At 34.0% G+C, this 25,241-nt stretch overlaps 1 protein-coding gene across 1 annotated transcript in view; it reads right to left on the minus strand.

The window, feature by feature from the left end:
* LOC133337353 (nephrin) overlaps positions 1-25,241 on the minus strand; it is a gene marked incomplete at its 3' end in the record, with an annotated part of 111,292 nt that overhangs the window by 60,852 nt on the left and 25,199 nt on the right. The window contains exon 2 of the mRNA XM_061545583.1: positions 11,138-11,491. Coding sequence (XP_061401567.1) covers positions 11,138-11,491 — 354 coding nt within the window. The remainder of the gene's footprint in view (positions 1-11,137; positions 11,492-25,241) is intronic.

The raw sequence follows: 25,241 nt of genomic DNA on the forward strand, positions 1-25,241 counted from the left end.
ATCTGACCAAATATTTAGAACGCCGTCATCCTACAGTAGCAAGTAGTCATAACCATGTCTTTCACTTGCATATGCAAAATATCCTGGTAAAACACCAGGATATTTTGCATATTTTTTAAGAACACATTTATAAATTTAGCGACAATAAGTACAAAATTTCCGTCGTTTGTTATATAGCATAACAAATATATTTTATCTATATGTACGTTTGTGTAGATTTTTCAAATTGTGGCAATGACACGAAAATTTAAAAATTACATTTGAAGATTTGACAACAATTGCTGTATACAGTATAATATTATTTATTTGCTCAAAAACACCGCTGACGCTTACAGCCATAACGTAAACATTCATGCAAACATAATGGAACTAAATTAAATAAGAACAAACCAAATTGATAAAATTTTGTCGTCTATTAAATAGCTGCATGGGTAGTAGTAAGTAGTATGACAGAATTCCCAGCGGCAAATGAAACTATTGCAATAAACTTGCAACGCTCCATAAATCCTATAGATCGAATAGTATGAGCACAAGCTTCTTTACACAATCCGATTCAGGGAATTGTTTGGTAAAAATTCAAAATTTAGACAATAAATACTTGGATTGATTTTAAAATTTAGTCCATAGTTTTGAATTCAAATACCATCTCTTAATAAATCAAATTTATTTTGTAAAAAAAACTTCTTTCCAATTTCATTACAGATTTTTAACCATTGCAATAAATTACATACCCACAAAGTAATATTCGAAATTAGTTCCACAAATCTAAGTTACATTACTAGTTACGCGCAGACAATTATCACTTCAAAACTCCCTGCATCCGTGTATGTGCTCATATTCGTGCATGTAGTTGTTCTGCCAACAAATCCAATTTTATGAACATTTGTTCTGAACAAATGTTAGTGATGACTGCTGCGAGCGTGATATAACTATGATGACACAAAAAAGCGGACACACACACACAACCATTTCTATGTGTGTATGTATATGCGTTCACGATCACATTTACGGACATGCAATGGAACTGGGACTGTTGCAAGCACTCATGTCGTAGTAACTACCATTATTGTTGTCCTTGAGTAAACAGTTCAGAAAAAATAAGGCAAACGAGCATAGCATTAATTGCCAAAAGGATTTCACTGTACGTATATACACACACATACATACACATTGGAAAAACAGTCCAGCATAGACCCTCGTACATATCAAAATATGAAAACTGCATACACAAGGAAAATGAAACGATGTGGAGCATGATGCATCTGTGTACAAAAATAGTGGGGAACATACAAATATACAAACCTTGCCAATGCTTCAGGGTGGTATATTAGGGTATAATTAAAAGTTGTATAATTTTTATAAGTAGAAATATATAATTACGAGTTCTACTTAATTTTGTACGAAGTTTAGACAATTAAATTAAAAATAAAAAAATTATTTTTTCTGAAAAAAAGTGTCAAAATGTTGAGAACTGTGGTCATCGTAATATTTCTATGATATAGTTAAAAATGAAAATGTTTGATTCGTGTACAAGTAATCTAAAGTAGATTATTTGTACCTGAATAAAAAAAATAATTTTTAACAATATTTCATAGAAATATTACGATATATATTGGAAAACCCGACTGTTAATTGGTTAATTGCGATCGGAATGTACTCGATACACCCTTCTATATTTTATATTTTGTTTTATACACAACTGGTATTTGGCCCGTTGTGAACACATCTACGTATGTGTGTATATGTATGTATGACTGTCTAATAATTTTGTATACTTACAATTGCAATAAAAGAATGCAACTACCAACCCAACTTGACTGCGTATATTTTTGTTTCTTTATGCAGTTTCACCCGCAATTCAACCTCCCAAAAATTCGTTCAAATTATTTTCATGTTGTCTTTTGTACACAAACAAACACATACGCACATAACTCTAAGGCTAAAAACAAACAACAAAACAAAATGCTGAACTGAACTTTGGTAAACATAAAAAATTAACATAAAAAAAGAACATCAAAACTGAAATTCCACAACAAAAGAAAACGAATGCTCTGATAGGTACGATATCTGAACGGTTGTAACGTTGTTTCAGGGAGCAGAAAATTTAACATTGCTACGGACGTTGATGCTGAAGAAAATACAATGTTTCGAAAGTGAATTATAAGTCCTTTTAGTATTCTCTGTGTGGATGATTATTGGTTTGTTCTTTAATTATATTTAATTAAATTTTTGTTTTATTTTCAACAAACAATAATATGTGGATGAATTGTGGGAAACTATACGAACTGGACTCGACATGATGCTTATTTCATAACGTTAATAATCGGAAAGAAGACGATCGATAATATAACTCTGTTTCTAAGGAACTTTTTTTCGATTATGTTTTCCTAAGCTTATCTACATGGAATACATTTAATACATATGCTTTTAATTATTTAAATGTATTTAGATATGCATACGAGGTTGGAAAATACACACGCACACATACCCATACAAAAATGTAGACAAACTACAAAGTAATCCTAACAATGTAAAACATTTTCATTTTGGGACCCACTTTCATTCTACAGCATATTAGCAATCTCATGCATACATGCATAGACACATCATAATCGTCAACACAAACACGCATATTAATGAACACCCACACACACGTACACATCCACAAAGTTCACACCGCATGCTCACCGACACACTCACCACTTGTAATCTCACCTTATGAATAATTCCTTTAAAGAAAATTACATAACGTAGTACAATTTAAAATGTCTCAAGGAAAAACAGTCACAAGGGAACCACATACACACGCACACCCATATGTGCATAGCATACACTCACACTCAAGAAATACTTGCTAAATAAATTGCCAACTGATTTGATGTCGTAAACGTAGTTTGTCACATTTGTTGTCAAACGCAAAACACGTAGCAAAACCCCAACTTACAAACAAAGTCAAGTAAGATTTGAAGGTGTTTCATGCAGATCTGTACAAGTGGAGTGCACATACACTCTTATTAGTGCATGTATGAGATTATATTCTAAAATGGAGATGATGTGAAATGTTTTTAGAGAAGCACAAAAAATAAATCTTAAAGATTTTATATTAAAATTATGTTACCAATAGGGAATCCGTAGTTGTAGTTAGGTGCAAATTTTTTTCGGAAATAACTATAAAAAATCACCAAGTTCGTTCAATACTTATTAAAAATATGTAAGAAATAGTCAAACGTACATTGGGAAAAATTCCTGAATATAGTCCTCATTGCTCCAATTCTGCAGTTTTGTATGTGACTGCTTATAGGCGAATGACAACCTTTCATCACTTTTTCTGCGTAAAATAGTAAAATTACCTAGGTGAATCGTAGTATGTGTCGGAATATTATATCAAGCCCTGGTTACCAAAAGTGTTATGTACTTATATATGAACATATATCAAATATGCTCAAAATGGATAAAATTTTAAACTTTCCTTATCGGAGAATATATCCGATGGGTTGATACAAACATCAATATATTCAAAATTTTTACGGAAGCAAGATAGACATATGGAAGTTGCTTATTCGGATTCAAATGATCTGAAAATGTTGAAGATATGCAACCTTTAAACATTTAATTCCTATTACTATTTCACCATCTTGTCGCACCACTACATACACTAACATTAACATTGCCAAGTGCGGTCGTGGCATATCGGTTGTCATGCATCTTATGATGCCTCTTATCACGTTAAAATGTACTAATTTTCACATTATGTATATAGAGAGTATCATTATCCTAATATTCTTGGCGTAATCGTAAATTAATTATTTATCTCTTGGTTTATTGGAATATATTTTACGACATTTTTCTACAAGTTTGCAGCATCTCATATTCACATCTACCGCATTATTTATTCTCCAAATCCAAACAACAGAAGCGCCGTGATAAAATGTGAAAAAAAAACAAAACAAAATTATCAAATAAAAATAAAACAAAGAACACAAACACCCCCCCCCCCACACACACACACACACACACTTATCACTATGAGCCGCACTTAACTGTGATTATTATCGACATATATATTCGCAGCGCCAAAGTTACTCCAAAATTCCTTTTCATATATATTTTCATCATTGTCCTTACTTTACAAAATCAACTTTCCATGCTCAAATCAAAGCAGACAACGCAACGCACTTGTTTTTATGTCAATGATAAATATCTTAAGAGGCAGCCAAAACAACATCAACAGCAACGACATAAAACTGAATAAAATCTGTAATAAAATATGAGAACAAATCTGGGAAATCTGGCCGTTTTTGCCATCTTCCAGCGCCCATCAGACGAACCACCAAGCGCCATCGTCAACAATGGCAGTCATATCGACATCGACACTGCCGTTGCCGTCATTGTCAGCTTTGAGGGACTCGTGTGATGTGAGAGAAAGCCGTGGCTGTAACATTTGGTACCCTATTTTATTATGCCAGTTCGTGACATAAAAAGCCAATTTTAGGCGCATATAATGCATTGAACGAACGAACTGCGACAGCAACAACAACAGCAGCAATAACGGCAGTAAAAAAGTGGCAAAACAAAGCAACCAGCCAGCCGCTCCAGCATCACATTCTATAACGTTCCAGCCAAATGTAAACACGTTGGCAATGTCACGCGTGATACTTAATAAAAGTTCGTATGGATGTACGTACGCACATACATTCATACGTACGTACACCCACCAATATGCGAAATCGAAAGTACATATTGTCATTCGCACATACACAAAGCAACGCTCATATGCCAGTTTCCAGACACTTATTTACTTCATTCGCCATTGTGTGTGTGTGTGCGTTGGTGTAATTTGTTTTTGCGTTAGCACACACAGCCTTTTGTAAGAAGCTGAAGATGACGAGAGATACGTATGTAAGGACACCGAAGAGCATCGGCCACATGAATGTACGTACCACCATGCAGTGTCAAACACTGCCACACAAAAAGAACGCATTGATACTGCATTGAAGGCATGAATTTTGTCAGTCTTGGTAAAAATTTTCACACAGTGTTTTTTCATGAAAAATAAAAAATTTGTTTTTTCTGTTTTCTCTTACAATTGCAGTATTACACTCTGGCTGCACTTATATTTTGAATCCGGAGGATCGCCAACCACTCTCTCTTTGACGAGGGAAGCTTATCGGAAAAAAAGAATTTCAGTGAAAAAGAAACCCTTCTATGGTGGAACAAATCTATATAAAATGGAGCATTTAACAAAATGTGTTGATCAATGGGTTAAGAAGTTCGACGAATTGGTTCGAATATGGATGTAGACAAAAGCTACATTATTAATGCATCTATTACAAAATCATAATGAATCTATATATAGGGTGGTAAGACGTACACTTAACAGAACGTAGTATTAAAACTGTTATATGTACGAAACTGTATTTCCATTTAGAATCATAAAACCACAGTGTATAAAGGTTTCTTTCTCAGTGACATTTGTTGCTATTATTTGAAGAATACGATTGTGACTTCATAACGTCCAAATGTCACGCACCATGTCTTATAAAGTGGTAATGTTCACTTCTATATAAGAAATACAATCATTTATACCCACATATTTTACCGTCCGATCTTTCTTCGCCGGTATGAAGTGAAATGTGAATCAACTCTATGTGCAATCTTCCCTTTTTTGAAGGTTAAGGATGGGTATCTTTGAGAGAGAGAAAAAAATGACAAGCCTCTGTTTTTAAATTACTTAAACAAATTTGTCTGCACATAAAAATATATTTCAAATGAAACGAATTTTGCAATTCTCAAATATGACCAGGGGTTCATAAAATACCAAAGAAATGGAAGAAATGCTCAAGAATGTTTTTACCTCACGGTATGTCACAGCGGCTGTTCCTGGCTATTCCTGGAACAAGTAAAAGTGATGAGGATGACAATCAAAGTATCTAATATTAATGGGGGCTTGTAGAGGAAAACTCATGTTATGATAGGACATTGAACATACCGAAAAATGCCTGAGATAAAGATGATTGAAATTCTCAAAATATTTAATAATGGGGTTACCGATATATATGGCTATAATAAAACGAGGATCAATATTTTTGGTAGTGAGATTTGACATCCAATGAGTATTCAAAATACCAAATTACAGCCAATTCGGTAGAAAAACGTGTCCAAAATTTCCAAAACACCGACTTGGTTCAATATTAATAATTACTAGTATACTGAGAAGTGCCGTTATATGGGGGCTACCATGAAACTTGGGTCAATGTTAATAATGTTTAATACGTATATTTGATATTCAAAATATCAAATTACAGGAAGTTCGGTTGAAAAAGGTTTCTAAATTCCCCAAATACCGAATATTGAGGTATATCGTTGTATGGAGGATATATCCTATTTGCAATACCAAACATCGTAGGAGTACTAGTTATGTCTGTGCAAGATATCAGAGCTCTATCGTGATTTCAACAGATGGAGATGCAGACGGACGGGCTGATGTCGTTTACACAGAAGGGTGAAAATTGCCAACAGTTTTCAACAATGATATTTAAATTTCCATCACACAAAAAATTAAAATTTTGTTTGCGTCTATCCAGTATGTTTGTTTCCTTCCTTACCAGAGTTTTATAGCGAAGTTTTCAACAATGATATTTAAATTTCCATCACACAAAAAATTAAAATTTTATTTTGTGTTTTGATTTACTTGACTTGCGAGCTTAACCATAATTTGACAATAAAAGTTGATTATAACCCACGACTTATCCATAAGATTTATCTATAACAAGTAACCCAACAACAGTTGTTGGTTGGAAAGTTATGAACACGAACACATGGATATGAACACATGCCAGACGCTTAGGTGACAACAATGCCGGCATTGCTGTCACCATTGTTGAAATGTTCGAAAGGCACATTAGGATGGCAGTTTTGCGGCATTGGTGGCGTTGAATTGAAATCGAATATTACGATTGGACCTTTTTAGAATTAAATAAAGCCAATGACGCTGCCAGCTAGCAAAACGAATAACACAAGCATTACGATTGAATCTGTTCTGGTGGTGCTGTTGCTACCGTTGCTACTCCTGTTGCAGCTCGAATTGAATTTCAAAAAGTGCCACATAACAATGGTATTAAATTTTCTTTTTATTGCATTTCATTGTCGGCGACAACTCGACAACTTGTTATTGGATATGTGGCGGAGGAGGCGATGGGAATTTTGTTGGGTCCACATAACGATCACCACAGGAACACTCACATATTCCATTTAGCACCAATTCGCGCGCACACACACACATACACATCGAGAACAACATGTAAAACGTGGCTGCTGCTACGGCGCTAGTTGCAAAAATGTTATTGTCTGGAAAAAGAGTTTCTTTTTCAATTTCTTTTTCCGTTCGAATTGCCACGAATGAAAACTTTTTGTTCAATATTGTTTGTGCATAAGGTAAATGTAGTAGTAGTGCTGTGTGAGCGTCGTCTATTTTACATGCATGCTGTTGAGGTATTTGTGACAAAGTTACAGTTTCACAAAAATATTTGGCAATGTAACCCAACACGATCACCACCAACTTACTGGGAAACATTCAACAAGAAGCTATTCCAATTCTTTGTATGTAAATGTTATGTACTCCGCCAAAAACTTTAACCACATGGAATCTGTACAGGGGTATGTGAGTTATGCATGAAAGGACATTTTTAAATTTGGAATATATAAAAATTTCTTTCAAATCGAGAATATTAGATACTCATTACTTAATTAGAAATACGCCAATTCCACAAAACAATAAAAAATTCGATAGTTAAGCATCATTTATATTCAGTCAAAATCCATAGGTTGTAACGACCATATACAAAAGTCCCGGAAAAAAGTTCTGCTCTGGTTTTACTATCGCTTAAAAGGACTATATCTTATAGAAATATATATTTCGATATTTGTCACAACACTTATGGTTTTACGGTTTTAACTCTGTAAAGATAATGAAATTTCTCTGCTTTAGTTGGAAATTATGTAATACATTTGTGAAATTAGTCAAATGTTTAAGTTTCACTGTTTTCAACTACACAAACAATTTATTTGCATACAACATAGTGTTAGCACATTCATCACCGGAAGTGGTTTTAATTTCTATGCTGTTGATGTTTCAAACATTGTCGTTGTTTTTTTGTTTTACCACAAAACACAAACATTCATTTGCAAACAACTGACACAGGCACCACGCACACATACAGGCAAAATATTTCAAATAGCCACAAGCAGAGAAGAGTCTATGAACATCTCTTTGAAGTGGCGATATATAGTAAAAGAAATTATTGTTAGTATATATATATATATATATATAAAGTAAACATATTGTGACTTGTGAGTTGGGAAAGAAAAATCCTTGCCTTTAGCCATTACCGGAGAAAGGTAAAATTATAGATTAAGAAAATGTCAATGATACAATACAAAAAATCAAGCTGTTCTTAGATGCCACTTTCCAACGAAAGAGAATAGTGAAAATTAAAGAACTGATAGTCCATTATGCAAAGCAGAAAATAAGAGCAAAATTTGAAGTAAGCGTTTGTGAAGATTTTCGGCGAATAGCGATTAAAGTTGAGGAGCTCTGGGGTAGTTGTTAAATTTTACCCTAAAGTCATATTTATGTTTTTATTGCTTTACATTTATTGCATTTTGTTTCGCTCATCGTCATTGTCGTTTGTTCTCCTTAACGTTTTTCGCTTAAATATTCGTTTATTCTCATTTATTTTTCGTTCTTTTTTTCCGTATTGGCAAAACAAAGTAAGTATGGGGTTGTGTTCTGTTTTGTGTTTCTTTAACATGTTCTTGGCCCCACCATCCACAGCTACCATTGGTCCTTTTCATGCCGGGCTTTTTTGTTTTTTTTTTTTTTTTTTTTTATTTGTTGTTTTTAATCTTCTACAGAAAAGTGTGCATGTCTGTTCGGTTCGCAATGTGTGTTTGTGTGTTTTTGGGTCAATTTCCTGATGTTGTTTGCAAAAGGAAATTTGACCATTTTCATAAAACAAAGAATGAAACGAAACAAACAAAATGAGGAAATCAAAGATGCAAAAGTACAACAACAGCTAAAACCATGACCGACCAACCAACCGCCCGTCCGACTGGTTGCTGTTGTTCCACCCAGACCCTTCTGGTCGTGCAAATGGGGTTTCTTTTATGCCAGCGATAAATCGCAGTCGAAGAAAGGCGCATTGTTGTTGTTGTTGGAGGCATTTAAATTTTCAATTAGATTGCCATATGTTAAAGATGTTGATTTTATTATGTTGAACATTATTATTGTTTATTATTTGTCCAAACTGTGTTGTGAAAAACAAAACGATTATACGCTTCTGAAAATTATAAGAAATTTAATTACAAAGGGTTTATTTGGGGGATATCAAATGGAAATGTTTTAAAGTTAACTCCTTGGGGAGCAAAAAAAAAGAAAAACCAAAAACAGATCATTATGCTGCCAATTCTGCCTTTAGTGTTGTCAGTGTTGTTCATTTAGCTTCCAAATACTAAAATTTGGAAATTTAATATCAGTCGATTCTTTCCTTGAGAAACGAAAACAAACTATTATGAGGAGAAATTTTAAACATTTTATGTTTTAATAACAAAAATTATATATAATTATCAAACCCTACATCACACTGCTGTATTGATAAAGTATAATGCCTTTGTACATATGAATATATTAAAATCAATATATATATATATTGCACCCATAAATAATATATAATGCCTTACTATAATTTTTTTTTTTCATTTGCAAAATAATAATAATAATAATAATAAAAGCTATGCTAAAGCTATACCTAAGTTGAAGCCATGTATGTATTATAGTTTTAAGCCCTTATCTGCATGTTGTCTTGACTTAATGGTTTTTATGTCTAGTATACCCTACACCATACTTTACTGCATGACTTAATAACACCTCTTTTATTTACCGAAAGTCCTGTTCAACATTGGCCTATTCCATATTGCTTTAATATATTTAGATGTAATACAAATTACAACATGTAATCTATTTGTTACGTTTTTTAAGTATCCCTTCCAACTGAAATAATAAAATTGAATCTGGATTCTTAGAAGCCTTAGATGTATAACTGACACGTCTATATTTTATGACCAAGTTGTAAATAACAACTTAAAAAAATATTTGCAAATTATATTGTTAAATATGTGTAACACACGTGCAATTGTAAATTAAATTAATTCAAGTGTTTTTTCTGTGGCCTTACAAAGGTCGACCAATAAACCAGCCAACCAAGCAAACATTCAGCCAGTCGGCCAACCAATTGACCCAACCATATGGAGCTGTCAATAATTGAATTTGCAATAAATGGAATTTCAATTCTTATCAAATTGTCTGCATGAGAATTTTCAATTAAATTATTTGCCATAAAACACAAATTCATCTACCATCACCATAACCAGTGCCACCGACACCACCATCACCACCACTATCACTACCACCAGCATTATCATCATCGTCATTGTGATAATTTCCATCGTTTGCTTCATCACCATCCAAATCATGTGATTTGACCTATTTTAGTACACATTTCTAGGTTCGCTGCATTACTCCTTCACTTGTGCTCTGTCTCTCTCTCTCTCTCTCCCTCAGTTTTTTTGGATGGAAAAGCAAATGCAACAACAAAATCGAGTAAAACAGCCATAAACTCATCCAATCAATTTGATTACATTTCATTTCATAAAATTGAACGTTTTGCAGCGATCGGCACAATACAAGGACACACAATAATGACAACACGCTACATTATTCAGTGGGAACAAAGTGTTTGTTCGTTCGATAGCATCAGTTTGCGATTTTAATTCGACTAGAATTTCGACGAACATTTAAACTAAATCAAGAGGAAACAGCCGAACGAATGGGCATTTGGAGCACGGCACAGATGATGGATAGACAGATGGATGGCTGGTTGGCTGGCTGGCTGGATGGATGGAATGTAAGAAAGAACGGATGCATGCAGCGACAACAATAACAACACTTTTTCGGATAAACTCTAAGTATAATGACATCAGAGGGCGAATTGTGCACCGACAATCAAATGAAATGCATCAGATGCAATTAATTAAACCTGTCGATAGCAGGAGCACAGGGATACAGGGCGACAATACTTACAGATGACAATGAGTTTAGCATTTGCTCGTATTGCTGAGTTCAAACGAGCTGGGCCCACTTGGCACTGATATTCCGCATCATCTGAGGTTGAGGCATTCGATATCCTGAGATTGTAGACGCCCTGTTTACGGTCGCCCAGCACCGAGTAGCGTGGAAAGCCTGGTATTACCGCCGAAAACCCAAGAGCAAATCCGTCTTTAGTCCATTGAACAGCACCGGCTAAATTCGAAACTTCACAGCGTAGCATAGCTTCCGCACCCTCTAGTACTTGTAAATCGTGAGGTGTTACGCGGAATTTTTGCTGTTGGGCATGACAAAACGCGGGCAAATGTATGGCAACCACAAGGCATATCACTGTAAAGAGAAAGGGGGAATAAATTAAGATTAGAAAATTGAAATTATTGATAAACAACAACAACTATTTACAAAAAGCCCACAGCTGTCAAAAAATTCAAATAATATAAATATATTTAAAAAACTGCAAACAAAGTGTTTTTATAATGAAACAATAATAACTCGAAATCCACATAACTGGCAATACATTGAACCAAATTTTAGAGAACACAAAACAAAATGGCTTTATCTTTGTAAACTTTTTACTCGAAAAATTAGTCCGAGTAAAAATGGTAAACAGGAATGCCAACCTCTGATTGGCTGTAATGTTGATTTTGAAGATTTGCCATCTAATTTTGGCATATTTACTAGATTTGCGTTCCCGATCTTTTCATTTCACGCAATATCGTACAAATAAAATTTTAGGTGGACGAGAAATCGATAATTTAACATTTTATTGTTCTATTGCCAATGTCAAAAATATTTTAAAGTGTTCAGTCTCATTTGTCAACAAAATTGGCATTTTGAATTTGAGTTAAATTAGAAATTCTATTAAAAATGCTTCCTGATCCACATTTTAAGGCTTATACTATATCTTATAAGATCTAAAACAAAAATTAACGAAAATATATTTTTTTCTAGATCTTAATATTGGACTTTTAAATTTCTCAAAATTGTCTTCCACAAAAGGAAGAGATAAAATATTTTTCAATCACTCAATTTGCATTCATTTTGCAAATATTTACTACAATTCCAAACTCACAACTTAATATAATAACGACCTTAGCATGATACCAGCATAGACAAATACATTTTCGAATTAAACTTTACATTTATTCTCATTGAAAATTTAAAGCATCAACTAATCCGCTAGCCAACCGTGTGAAGGATGGTTTGTAAAAATACACAACACGAACTAACAGCTTGACAGCGATTTATTTTTAAATAAAATCCAATTGAAAAGATTAGAAATACTTTAGCTGCTGTGTAAAAACTGTAAACGTGATTCTCACATCGTGTCCCCAAACATACAGGTGGCTGGCTGGCTGACTGCCCTACGACAACGCTGATGATATGCAATGCAACAACGGCAACAGCAACAGCGTATCAGCAAACCGAACGGGTCATGTCAAAAGGACGAAATTTATTTTTCTATTCGAATACAATTTAATTAAGAATTCTATGTCAAATGTTCGGACGTCCAAACCAAACCGAACTAAATATGAACAACAACAGCAAAAAAAAAAACTCTATAACTAAAACAAAGCAAATGGACGAATCCGAAACCGAGTGGGAATGGAATGGAAATTCCGCTTGAATGTTTAAAAGATGTTAGTGCTGGCCACTGTTCTGTTCCTCTGCACATTTATTAAGCAAATGGTCATTGTGGCACAAAATGTGCTTGGTTATTGTTCTTCTGCTTTTGAGTTTGAGGAAAAAGTTTCGTTTTTAGCTTTTGTCTGATTCGCTTCACTTTGCATTGCATTGCACTGCTTTGTCCTTTTCGCTTCATTTTATTTTGGCAAAATTTTCACATGCCGGCCATTAACACCGAACGACGACAGGACGATGACCATATTCAGTAATGGAGGCTCACAAAGCGAATGGAGGATGCTGGCTGATGTCTCTACGTCTGCCACTTTCCAGCAGTTATGGAGCAGCGGCCCTTTGCAAGTAGAATATGGCCAGCAAAATATAAAACAATGCATACAATAGAAATCCCATCAGGAAAATGGCCAACCAAAGTGAATATGAAAGCTAAATGAGCCCAACTGCAACTGAGAGTAGAAAAAACATTATGTTGTCCAGAATGAGAAAGGAGTCCGTTAAAATACAAAAAAAAAAAAAAAAAAATGCATGGATGAACTTTTTCGTTGTTCCTGATGCCGGCCACGGCAATAGAACAAAAGCAAACGTTTTAATGAAAAGCAAACACATCACAGGCATTCCATTTTTAGGAGTTTTGTGGAACTAGCCATTTAACAAAAACATATTTCAGACATAAACTTCAGCGACAGTACAGACGGACGGGCGGACGTTGAGACAGACATACATTGCTTCAGTCAGTGAACCAAAAAACTTATCTTATCCTGGGCAAAGGGTCTGCAGCATGTAGAAATTGACCAAGCAGAAAATGAAAGAAATCGTTAATGAAACTTTAACGAAAAATTCAAATAAGCGATTCATAGTCTCCCTAGCTCTCTCAGCATTTCAAAACATGCTCGGGTTATGGAATGGCATTTTTTGCTTCTCCCTCTTAAATTCAAAACTTCAAGCATTTTTTTCTTTATTCCTGTAAAGGAATTTTACTGCTTTTGGTAATGTTTCAGGTTTTGATAAGCGTCATATTTCAATTTTTGTCTGTCTGTCTGTCATTTCGCATGAATATCTGAGAATGTACGATAGCATAAGTGCAAGCATAATTTGCACAGAGCTGCCTCGAGTTATATTGTATCGCAGAATTGAATTCAGTGAAAGGGTTTGTTTTTTTTAACCAGCATTTTGATCTCTACGTAATTCGTTTTTTTGTTCTTATTTCATTTAGCAAACATTCTCTTGCACTTGAGCTACGTTTATGCCTGCATGGTGGAATGGTCATGTCTACCCAGTCATCCGCATCTGATATCCTAAATGTATTTGCTGAGAATCACAGTTATATACATGAATATATACGAATAATACAGTAAGGATTTGATGCGTTGCCTGAAATCGTTTAAGATTTGAAAAATCTAAAGCTGACATAGTTTTAATTTTACTTGTTGCAAAAAAATTTCTAACAAATTTTAAAGACAAAGAAAGGATACAATTTGGAGTAGTCAATCACTATTAATTACCAACATTTTCATTGAAAATATCCGAAATTCAATCAAATTTCATAAAGTATTTTCAAAACTTTTTTTATCAGTAATTAGAAACTTCTATCTATTTTTCATTCGTAAAATTCGTGATCATTTCCAGGTCAACAGAACAACACAACAAAACAATTTTAAAAGTTAACAAATGAAAGGTGTCGATGGAAACAGATTCGATTTCAGATTATAATTATCCCAAGTTCCTCCTCTATTTCAATTACACTTCGTTATTCTACTTAGTGCTGGTTCAACCTGCAACCAACATCACAGGAGTTTCATCTCGCTCGCAGAATCGTTATAACAACACCCAAACCATCAACTCATCATTCACCTCAGCAACCAACGAAACTACGCTAATGATATATGTAACTGGCACACAAAAAATATACAGGACGCTAAACTGAAGGCGACAGTTAAGATGACGATGCCGAGAATCGTTTGACATGACAAAAAAAAAGACCAAAGCGACATTGCTGTTGCCGCTGATGTTGCTGCTGCTACTTGTGTCGAATGATGTCCCTTCAACAGATTGTGGTTGGTTTCCCGTAACACATTTTAGGAAGCTGAATCTGTTTGGCACACTCCACACACACAAACACACAGTTCTGCTGTACTCATCCAAGTTCTTGTTAGAACAGCTGACGAATGATTGATAATGAGTTTTTGCAGTTCTTCAACTGGATATGCAAATGAAAAGTTTCATGGTTAATGTACGAGCAAAAGCAAATGAAAATCCATGAACAATTTTTCTATCTTTCTCTCTCCCTCTCTCTAAAAAACTGAAGACAACCAAAATATGACAGCTGTCCTTGGTTTCTCTTTTTTCATTCAGTCAGAATAGATTTTGGTTGTAATTACAATCATTTATAATTTATATCATATTCGCAATTCATGAAGAAATTTTGATGGAATTTTTTTTATGATAATGTTAGAATGGAAGAAGGAAATGTAAAAAAAATCAAGCAATAATATTATAGATAATATTAAATAGAACAAGAGATTCACTACATATATTTTATGGAATTTATTTATATAAATTAAGACCTAAAGATATGCGAATTTAAGTAAATACGATTTCTATACCATACACCCTAGGGAATTTTGTAGAAATTAGTTTACAGCCGATTCCGAGTTATTGAATGTTAAAAAAACATGTTTACAAGTTTCGTCCAAGTTATGAAGTAATTGCATTTAATGTAATATTTTTCAGGCCATAACCAATGTATTAGCAAACATTTTTTTCATGGGAATACATAAGGCTAATAATACAACAAACATTTATCACATCGTAATAATTACAGACGCTGTTTCTTCGAATCAAATAAACTTCAGAATATTTTTAAAATATGTCCATATGTGTGTCTGTCTGCCTAATAGGCATGGTATCGTATATTTTTTTCAAATTTAAAACCAGTTCGAAGATTGTGACTCTTTCTGATACCTCCCACAGAACCGTGTGGGAGGAGTACGTGATTGATTTATAACATAAATATTTTTACAAAATCTCGATCAATGGAATCTATCGCTTCACTGCTTCGGGTGCCTATCACCAGTGTTGCCAATTTAGAACTTTTAGTAAAATTTTTTACAACTACATCTCAAAAGAATTTGCCGTTTTTCGATTTCACAGTGACCCATAGAAATTTCCCTATGATTCACGCGATGAGTTTGTTTTTTCAAGGTTAAAAAAGTGTCAGTACATCTGCAAGCAACTAAACAACTCGTAAAGCTCGGCCTCCTAAAAAACGGTCGGGTTCTTCATATCCCATTTTCTGCTAGTAGGTTGTTTATTTGAGAATATGAAAACCCAAATTAAAGACACTCAGGAAGTTAAGCGGGGGCTTTGCGCGGGAGCGAAAACAAGGTATTTATTCGCAGGAAAGCCAAATTATATTCCGGAAAGCTAAATTATATCCACTTCAAAATAGCTAAAATGAGTCTCGTCCCATGGGGTTATGCCCAAAGAAATCTTTTGGCAAACATATTTTTTAAATTACATCCACTTCGATGGATGGTCAAAAGTATGCAAATAGCAAACAAAACAATTATATTGGGATATTCCCAAACTTATAGACAATTTTCTGCATAAATATGTTTGACCTTACAAGAAGCAGAGAATGCGGCTCATACTTTCAAAATACCGAAAATAGGGCTGCATTTATATATGGGGGCTCTTTCAAACCTTTATCGTATTTAATCATTTTCTGCATAAATGAATGCAAACCTCCAAAACCCCGCAATGCGAAATAACAGTTACATTGGTGAGAAAATGTAGTTATAACCAAAAATGTGGCTTGAACCGTTATATGGACCTGTACTTTTTTTGAGGAAAGACTTGACACCCTATTAGAATCAAAAATATAAAATTATATAATTTTTAGTAATTCTAGGGATTAGATTCAAATATGTACCCAAAAGCTTGGGGGTACCGTTATATAGGGCTACCCTAAAAAGGACCGATATATCAAATTTGCAATACCAAAAAATCTTAGGAGTGGTAGCAATGTATGTGCAAAATGTTGAAGCTTTCTCTACAATATTGTGCGCTCTTTGGTTATTAATATAGACAGACGCACATGGCTAAATCGACACAGAATTTTATTTTAATTAAGAATTCTGAACAGGTGTTGCAAACAAAGTTAATATATATATTGTGGTGGAGGTATAATGAATTTTTAAAAAGTAAAGATCTGATTACTTATTTACTACGTTTTTAAATTTCAGCATTGTTTCAAAAAAAATCTACCATTTTTTCTCAACAAAGTTGTTGCAACATTGCCTGACCCCCTCCCTATCAGAGATGGCCTGTCAGAAACAGTGACGTAAATGACATACATTTCCGACGTATAATACATACGTCAGAAACGTCGGAAACCTATACAAATCCATTAGGTTTTTGACAAAATAGCTATTTCCATTAATCAATTTGGAAATTACGCATCCTTTACTCAAATCCATATAAAATTTCAAAATTTTCTTCCCAAAAAAATTTAGAAATTTTTATCAATTCTAGTAACGAATAGTCAGATACATGTAAAAATAATATATATTCTTGAAAATAACTATATATGCTGATAATATTGATATAAATGACGTTTACTACATTTGTTACATTTTATACAGGTATATGATGTTTTCGACGTTTACACCTTTTTGACAGTCGAAAACCTAAAAATTCATCACACGGACCATCCCTGCTCCCTATGGATCAAAATATTGAAAATTTGTAAATTCCATATATTGCGATCCTTTAATATGTTCACAAAACCTACATTAAATCCAAAGATGTGCCAAACCTTGTAGTTGCTCTCAACAGATGACCAAATCTTCTAAATTTGCCAGGTCTGAATATTTATACTAACCATAGATTTAGTACAACTATCATCTATATAGACCCATAATTGCTTGTACCTGCCCACAAATTTCCAAATTTTTCATTTCAAAATCATCCATATTTTTAAAGTGAGGCCCTTCCACTAGTACTGCAAACTAATTTTAACTATAATCGATGTCATTGAACGAATATTTGTAGTTCCACAAAAAAGACATTTGTACAAAAATAAAAATATATATGTAGCAGTAAAAACCCATAGTATGCGGTAAATATAGACAGAATTATTAATGCCATTAATGGCCTAAAACTTTTAAAAACAAATTACCCCAAACATGGACAATTGGCAGCCGGCAATGTTGGGTACAGCGGTGTGATAAACAAACTCACACATAATGTCGACTCCCTCTGATAACGGGCTAGAGGAGCATGCACTGGCAATGCATAGTTGGTTGTGATGCATTGTTGCCCTGTACCACGCTACAAAACAGCTTCGAATTGGTCGTTTCGAGAGTTTGTGTGCATAGAAATGTGGATCCTAGGACAATTTATGTTTGGCGCTCCTCGCCTCCTCTCTGTTTTTTGTTTTTGGAAACATAACAATTTTCCCCCAAAACAAAGTGAGCACAAATAACAATAAGGCCTATGAGAGAGATTATGCCGAAAACATATTACCACTACAAGTGTAGGCCAACAATCTACATACACACATACAGCATACACACATATGCACATGTGCATTTTCTTGCATACAGTATGTGGATAGTGGGTATGTTCATGTGAGTGTGTGAGATACAATTTATTTTTATTTTGTGGTAGTAGCTGTTGTTTTTGTTGTTGTCTGTCTCTGTGTGTATGTTATTGTTAAAGATTGAATTGAAGAAGCAGTCGAGAGATGAACAACAGCAACAACAAAAAACACAACTCACCAGACCAAAAATAAATAATCCTTTATTGTTGTTGCTGCAGTTGAAAGGGGCGGGCGGGGGAGCAGTTTCGAACAAAAACTCCCGCATTGAAGTCAGACTCCAAAGACTATTTAACACAGCGAGTACAGCAGGCAATGTAAAACTAACTGCCAGCAAAGTTTAATGCCATAAATTAAGTATATTTTTTGCCTCCATTTTCTCGTTATTGTTGTTGTTGCCGCTGTGTTTTTTCTATGTCTTATTTTAATGCTTCTTGTTGTGGTGCAGAGCTTGCCACCCGATTTTCATCATTTACAAAACCATTTACCCTGTGAGATTGTGTGGTGTATTTTTGCATGTATGTGTGTGTGATATTTTCTTAACTTCCCAGAACATTAGAGAAGGTCTTTTTTGTTTGTTCTCATTTGCCAGTCAGCCTGTTGTTTATGGTGTTTAACTCCCCCGCCGATTTGAATTGTTTGTTTTCGTTTTTTTCTTATTTGTGTCTGTCGCTAGGCTTAAGGTTTTTCTATAACTTCGCTATGCTCAGCTTCTTTTTTCCATTGTTGTTTTTTTTTTATTTTTTGCGAATTGTTTTGGTTTTTTTAAGCTTGTAAATACAAATGGATTTAAGTCTGTCTGTCGCGTGGTATGTCTGCCCGCCTATGTGTGAGTGTATGAAATTGTTTTCTGTTTGAAAAATATTTGCCTAAATGATAATAAATTTTGTCTTCCAAATTTTTGAGTATGAGATAAAAATGTACTTTTAACCATCAACGAGTACGAGAATGAATGTTGTTTTATGCGGCCGGCATCAAAAGGAAGTCCGCGTTTAAAGTTAGTAAAATTTTGGGATATTTGTGGAAAATGTGAGTGTGGTAAATCGGCACCAAGGTTTCAAGAACATATCGTTACATTTCGAAGAATGTTAGTATTATCATACTTAATGATATATAAGCCGTCAATAACAAATGGAACCACATGCAATTATAAAAAAATATATGCGATAGCCATGCACTTGTAATTTTGTTTATCAAACTATGAAATTAGTAGTTATTCTGGTAGGGAGATGACTGGCATTCAAAAAAATTCCTTGACGGTTGTAGTTATAATTAAAATCTTTTTAAAATTTAGTCCACTTGAGTTTTCTTCGATATTATCCGCATAGAATAATAATAGAAGGTAGAATATCTTGATATGTCCTACCTTCTATTATTGTACTATTATTCAAACCACATTCATCATAGACAAAGTAATTTTTATTTAAACATACGATTTTGTAATACGTTTTCACACTCTCTGTATAATCCCCATATAAAAAGGAAGAAGAACATAAATACAATTTTCATTATTCAGCATCAAAGTCGAAAGTAAAACAAAACCAAAAAGATGTCATGTTGTGTTCCGGTAAATTTGACTATTTCCACAAGAAAATTATGTGACTACGCTAGAATGTGAAATATGTTCGCTTCAAATTCATTCATCTCAAATAAAAACGACAAAAACAACAACAACAACAAGAATAAAGAACGTAGTTTGTGGCGGAATAATTTTTAATGACTGCCACCGAAAACAGTGAACTGGATGGAATTTCAGTTATTTGTGCCACAAACACACACAAAGACATCACCCCCCTTGGGTTTTCATTTCCACAAAATTACATTCTACGACAGAATTCAATATTTTTAAATCGTTTTCCAGTCATTTTCCACGAACTAATGTAAAGAAAAAATTATGAACACAAATGTTTGACATATGACTGTGTGACATACATAAACAACAAATTAGCATAGCTATTAAAACAAAACAATTCAACATTTAACAAATTCATATGTTAATTTCAACTGAAAGGCAACGAAGAGAATGAGATCAAATAATAAAGAACAGGTAAATATTCTCAACTCAACCAGGAATAATATGGGCATATCTGCAACTAGGGACATTTTGGTGAAAAAATTAGCTTGCCATTTAAAATAGTGTGTGTGTTAAACCGGAATCACAATAGATCAGGCAATATTTAACAGGTTACATGTTAAATAGATTTTGAGCATACATAGAATATTTGGTATGGCATTGACGAAAACAGCCTTACATATAAAGGCCGCGTGTATATAAACTTGATAACGCCTACATATTTGTATATTATTAGGTTTAATAAAAATTGGATTACAACTTTGAATTTTATTTTCATTGTCGAACAAAAGGTAATAACAATAACTTCAATTAAATATTAAATGACTGATGTGTAATCTTAGTGGCAGTATCTTGTATTTAAATATTATCCTAAATTGCTCTACATTGTTTCTAAAAAATAATTTTAACAACCTGCTAGCATCACTTTAAAATAAATTAAATATTCAAAAGCTGGCAGCTAAAACGTGGTCATGTTAAAACTAAAAAAATTATAAAAATACAATGTCAAGTGTATTTTGCTCTTATCAAAGGTCCTTTTTTTAGCTATGTGAGGGTGTGTGTGTGTGTGGGGCGATACCCTGCTTCCGTTGTCATTTGGCGCGAAAACGCAATTTTCATGCTTAGGGGCTAGATGACAATCTACGGTTGGTAGGTAGTGCGTTCGTTACACACTACTCGTTGTGATGATGCTCAAAATCCCACCTACATCGCCTCGTTTCTTGTTTGTGGTGTGTATGTGTTTAGATCGGAATGGAATTTTAGTAAAATTATCGTCTGAATATTTGTAGGTTGTTTTTTCGTGGTGGTGATGGGTGGGAGGGATTTAGGGAGATGTCAAACGTAAAAATGCAATTGAAATTTCAAAGAATTTATTTTCGTTCGTTATGCCATTTGCTGTTGTCGTTGTTGTTGTTGGCATTGTTATTGTTTTTAAGCATTTGATGTTAAAACCTGACATAAATTCCTCTTTGCCTTTTAACAAAGAGACACAATAAGATAGAATGTGAACCACATACTGATACTTACCTACACAACGATAGAAGCACGCGCACACACACACATACGCACGCATAGATAAATTTATTTGAAAGTCTTAGTTCGAAGAATTTGGTGTCTTAAACGTTTTTACCAAGCCAGGGAACAAAATTACAGGGGAGTAGACTCCTTATATGAGTCCTGCCTTACATACGTAATGGTATCTTAAAAGGAAAGCTCCCTCTGTGTGTGTGTGTGTATGTGTGTGTGCGTGAACGAACGTATGAATGTGCCATTGTGTGGAAAGGGAGCAATTTCGTATGCTTGTTAAGCGTGAAATTTGTTAAAAATTTGCAGTATCAGCATCTTGAAGAATTTAGCTTTCTTTGCTATTTTTGATTGTTTTCAAAACAGAAACGGCCTCACCCCATTACCGCAACCATCATCAGCAAGCAGCCCTCAACCAATACCAATGCCAATGAGGGTCCAATGGTCGTTCTACATCGATGTTCTATCAGTTGACGTGTATGGGTGCTTACTTACGACATTTACAGGATATGGTCAGTGAATAACAATGGTTATAGTTTTGGGAACATTACACTAAAATGATTGTTTTATCGTGTCGAGAAATGACAGGCAATTTAAATTAATTTATGTATACGATATGTGTATACAGTAAAATTGCCCAAGCCTCCCAGCTTATTAGGTCCAATTAAATTAACAATCAACCAATGAAAGAAAGAGTATTTATCGCAAAGGGTAATGTTTGGAATACTTCTCCATATGGAGTATATAGAGCGGGAAATGCGGATTTTAAAGTATTGGCGTTGGGCTGTTTTGATTTTATTTTATAGATTTTCTTCAAATTTATTTTTCACTAAAAGTTTTGGTTTAATGTGACAATATAACCCAAACCCATAATCGGCCCGTTACGATTATTAGCTGCTGTTCTGTTGCCGTTGGCAATGTCGTACTCCTCTGATCACATTGACCTACATCGACAACTGTAGTAGGCCATTGGTCGACATACTTACTGGATGACTGCCATGGGTGAAATAGACTATTGACTAATTCATACAAACATAAAGATATGCGTATCTGACGGATATTGTGGCAGCAAATGTTTTGTTGTGGCCACAAACAATTTCACAGATATTCCGGTGTGTGTATGTATATATATGAAGGATAAACACATACATATGTTGTATATATATTTTGGAAAATTATGAATTAGCTTTGTTGTGAGTGTGTGTGCGTGTCTCATAGAGATGAAATATTTTAACAATCGATTTTGATTTGCTTGCAAAGTTGCAAAAAACTTTCCATATTTTTCTTATTTCTCCAGCCTACCAATTCGTTTGTGGGTTTGGAGAGAGTGTCGTGTTGATTGTGTGGTGGTTTGGTAGGGGAAAAAGTTATTTTGTAAATCTCTAGTTCAAACAATATTGAGCACATTGTTTGTGTATTGCCTTTAACTCCCCCAAAAAAATTCCCGTCACAAGAACAGCAATCAACGGCAAGAAAAAGTTACAATAATATTTTTATTGCCCATGGCAAAGTCATTGTAATCATAATATGATTAAGACTTTAATATTTTATATTAGGACGATGAGATTTCATATATACAATGTTTTTTTTTCGTTTTGTTTTGTTTGAAAGCCGCCCCATGTCATTTAACCGCAAAATGAAATCTTTACTAAGGCTAATTTGTCAATTGTGGTTGATAAGCGATAAGAGGGAGGAGCGTGTATAGTAAAACAAAAAATAATAAAGCTAAGTGATTCGAAAGAAAGCAGCAAAAGTTTATAACTTTTATCAGTACGATATCAATTAAAGTTAGCCCCGACATAATATCTGAGAGAAGATTTAAAATTTACAAAGGAAGTTTATTATCTCGAACGAGACAAAAACAGAACTTATAAAATTATATTTTAGTAGCAATTTTTTATGTAGTGGCGGAAATCAATTCATTTATAATCAGTTAAATGTTGGGAAAATAAAACTGGCTTTAAGTTCGGGAGGAACTTTTTAATAACTTTTATCATGAGAATTCCAAAATTTATATATTTATATGTATTTAATCCATACAAAGTCCATAAAGTTAAAATTACCGAGGGTTATGTGGGCATTTGGCTAATGATTCCACCCATTGGCTAATGATTCCACGAAGACGCTACTTGGAATTAAAATTCGAATTACAATATAATAATTTATAGTGTATAGGAACCACACCATGTAATTTGTTTCGAGGCTGTTTTTTTACCTTGCCATGGTATAGGGCATTACGTCCTTGTGTATTGGTTGTCCCATGGAAATGGACAATTTTTTATACCCAAGGTCGAACACAATTGAAGGTGGTGGTAAACAGTCAAAACTCACATATACAGTCCAATTGAAATGCAAGTATGCATGTTTTACTACCTTAAGTCGAGAATATCACGTGCCTAGTATGCCTAAAATCTATTCAGATTGGAAATAGATATCATAGTGCACCAAAGTCAAGGCTGATTTAAATTGGATCATATTCAGATATAGTCCAAATATATAATTTCGCGTGGCTTCGTATCAATGTACCGATCGGATAGGCTCGGATATAAACCAAATTATATATCACCCATATATAAATATGATATGTAGGGGGTATAACATGAAATATTTATTCCATGTGGATATTTAAAGACATTGCAAAGGGAGTAACAAAAACTGGCATTATTAATTTCTCAAACGTCTCCTAGTCTTTACAATCCAAACAAAAGTGTGTTTCACTTCCTTTGAATTTCATTCTATTCAAGTTTCAATCTCTTTAAATTTTAGCACCTACCAAATATACAGACAAATACAAAACAACCACCATTATTATTAGGCAATCTATTGCCAACAATTTATATTCATATTTGTTATTCATGGAACATAGGCCTGGGTAGATATTTTCCATAATGTTTTATTAGCATATGACAACTTGTAAAACACTGGCTGGCCTTTTCCCATTTTTGGGAAATTCTCAACAAAAATACCCAAACCGGAGGCAGACACGCACTTTCCGCCCAACGCTGTGCCTACGAATGTCACATCAGGCCAATTGGAAAAAGGGTCACAGCTACCCAAATACCACTGAAATCAAGATTGGTTGGTTGGTTGGTACATTTGTTGAACATATTCAAATACATAAAAGAAATATTCATTTCATTGATGTCCTCCGAAAGCAATCAACACAACATAATAATCGCAAATAGATACAGACGCCACACTCCCAACCACAGCACACACACACATAGCTATTCATATGTGTGTTGTAAATACGTGTATATACAAGTCATCTGATGAAAATGGTGGCAAAGGATTTTCGATTCAAATATGTTTGGTTTGTTTTTTTCCTTTCTTTATTTTATCATGAACTGAAACAAATTAAGGCTGTGATAAGGCTACAGACAGCAGCTATGGTTGATATTTTGAAAATCGAAAATCCGATATGAACTACACTTAAGCCAGGGTCTTAGTTGTCAGATGTTGTCACTGCCAAGAGTATTTGTGTATTGACAAAGGGTTTCTATGCGAATGCAAATAGTTCAAAGTTCAATATAAAAGGCAAAGGCGAATTTCATTTCTAAAACTCACACGCAAATAAATCCTTTTTGTTTTTTTTTTTTGGTTTTAAAAATTGATGGCAGGGACGTACGAAATGAATTTTTTGCACTGTAAATTTATGTTTACAACCGCGAATTTTTCATTTTGTACTACCGGGCCCCCCGAAATGAAATCCTGTGTACGTTGCTGATTGAGGGTGATGCAAA

The sequence above is a fragment of the Musca vetustissima genome, unplaced genomic scaffold, assembly GCF_032173495.1.
Source record: "Musca vetustissima isolate MV318-11 ecotype Yass unplaced genomic scaffold, APGP_CSIRO_Mvet_v1 utg8244, whole genome shotgun sequence".
Lineage (NCBI taxonomy): Eukaryota > Metazoa > Arthropoda > Insecta > Diptera > Muscidae > Musca > Musca vetustissima.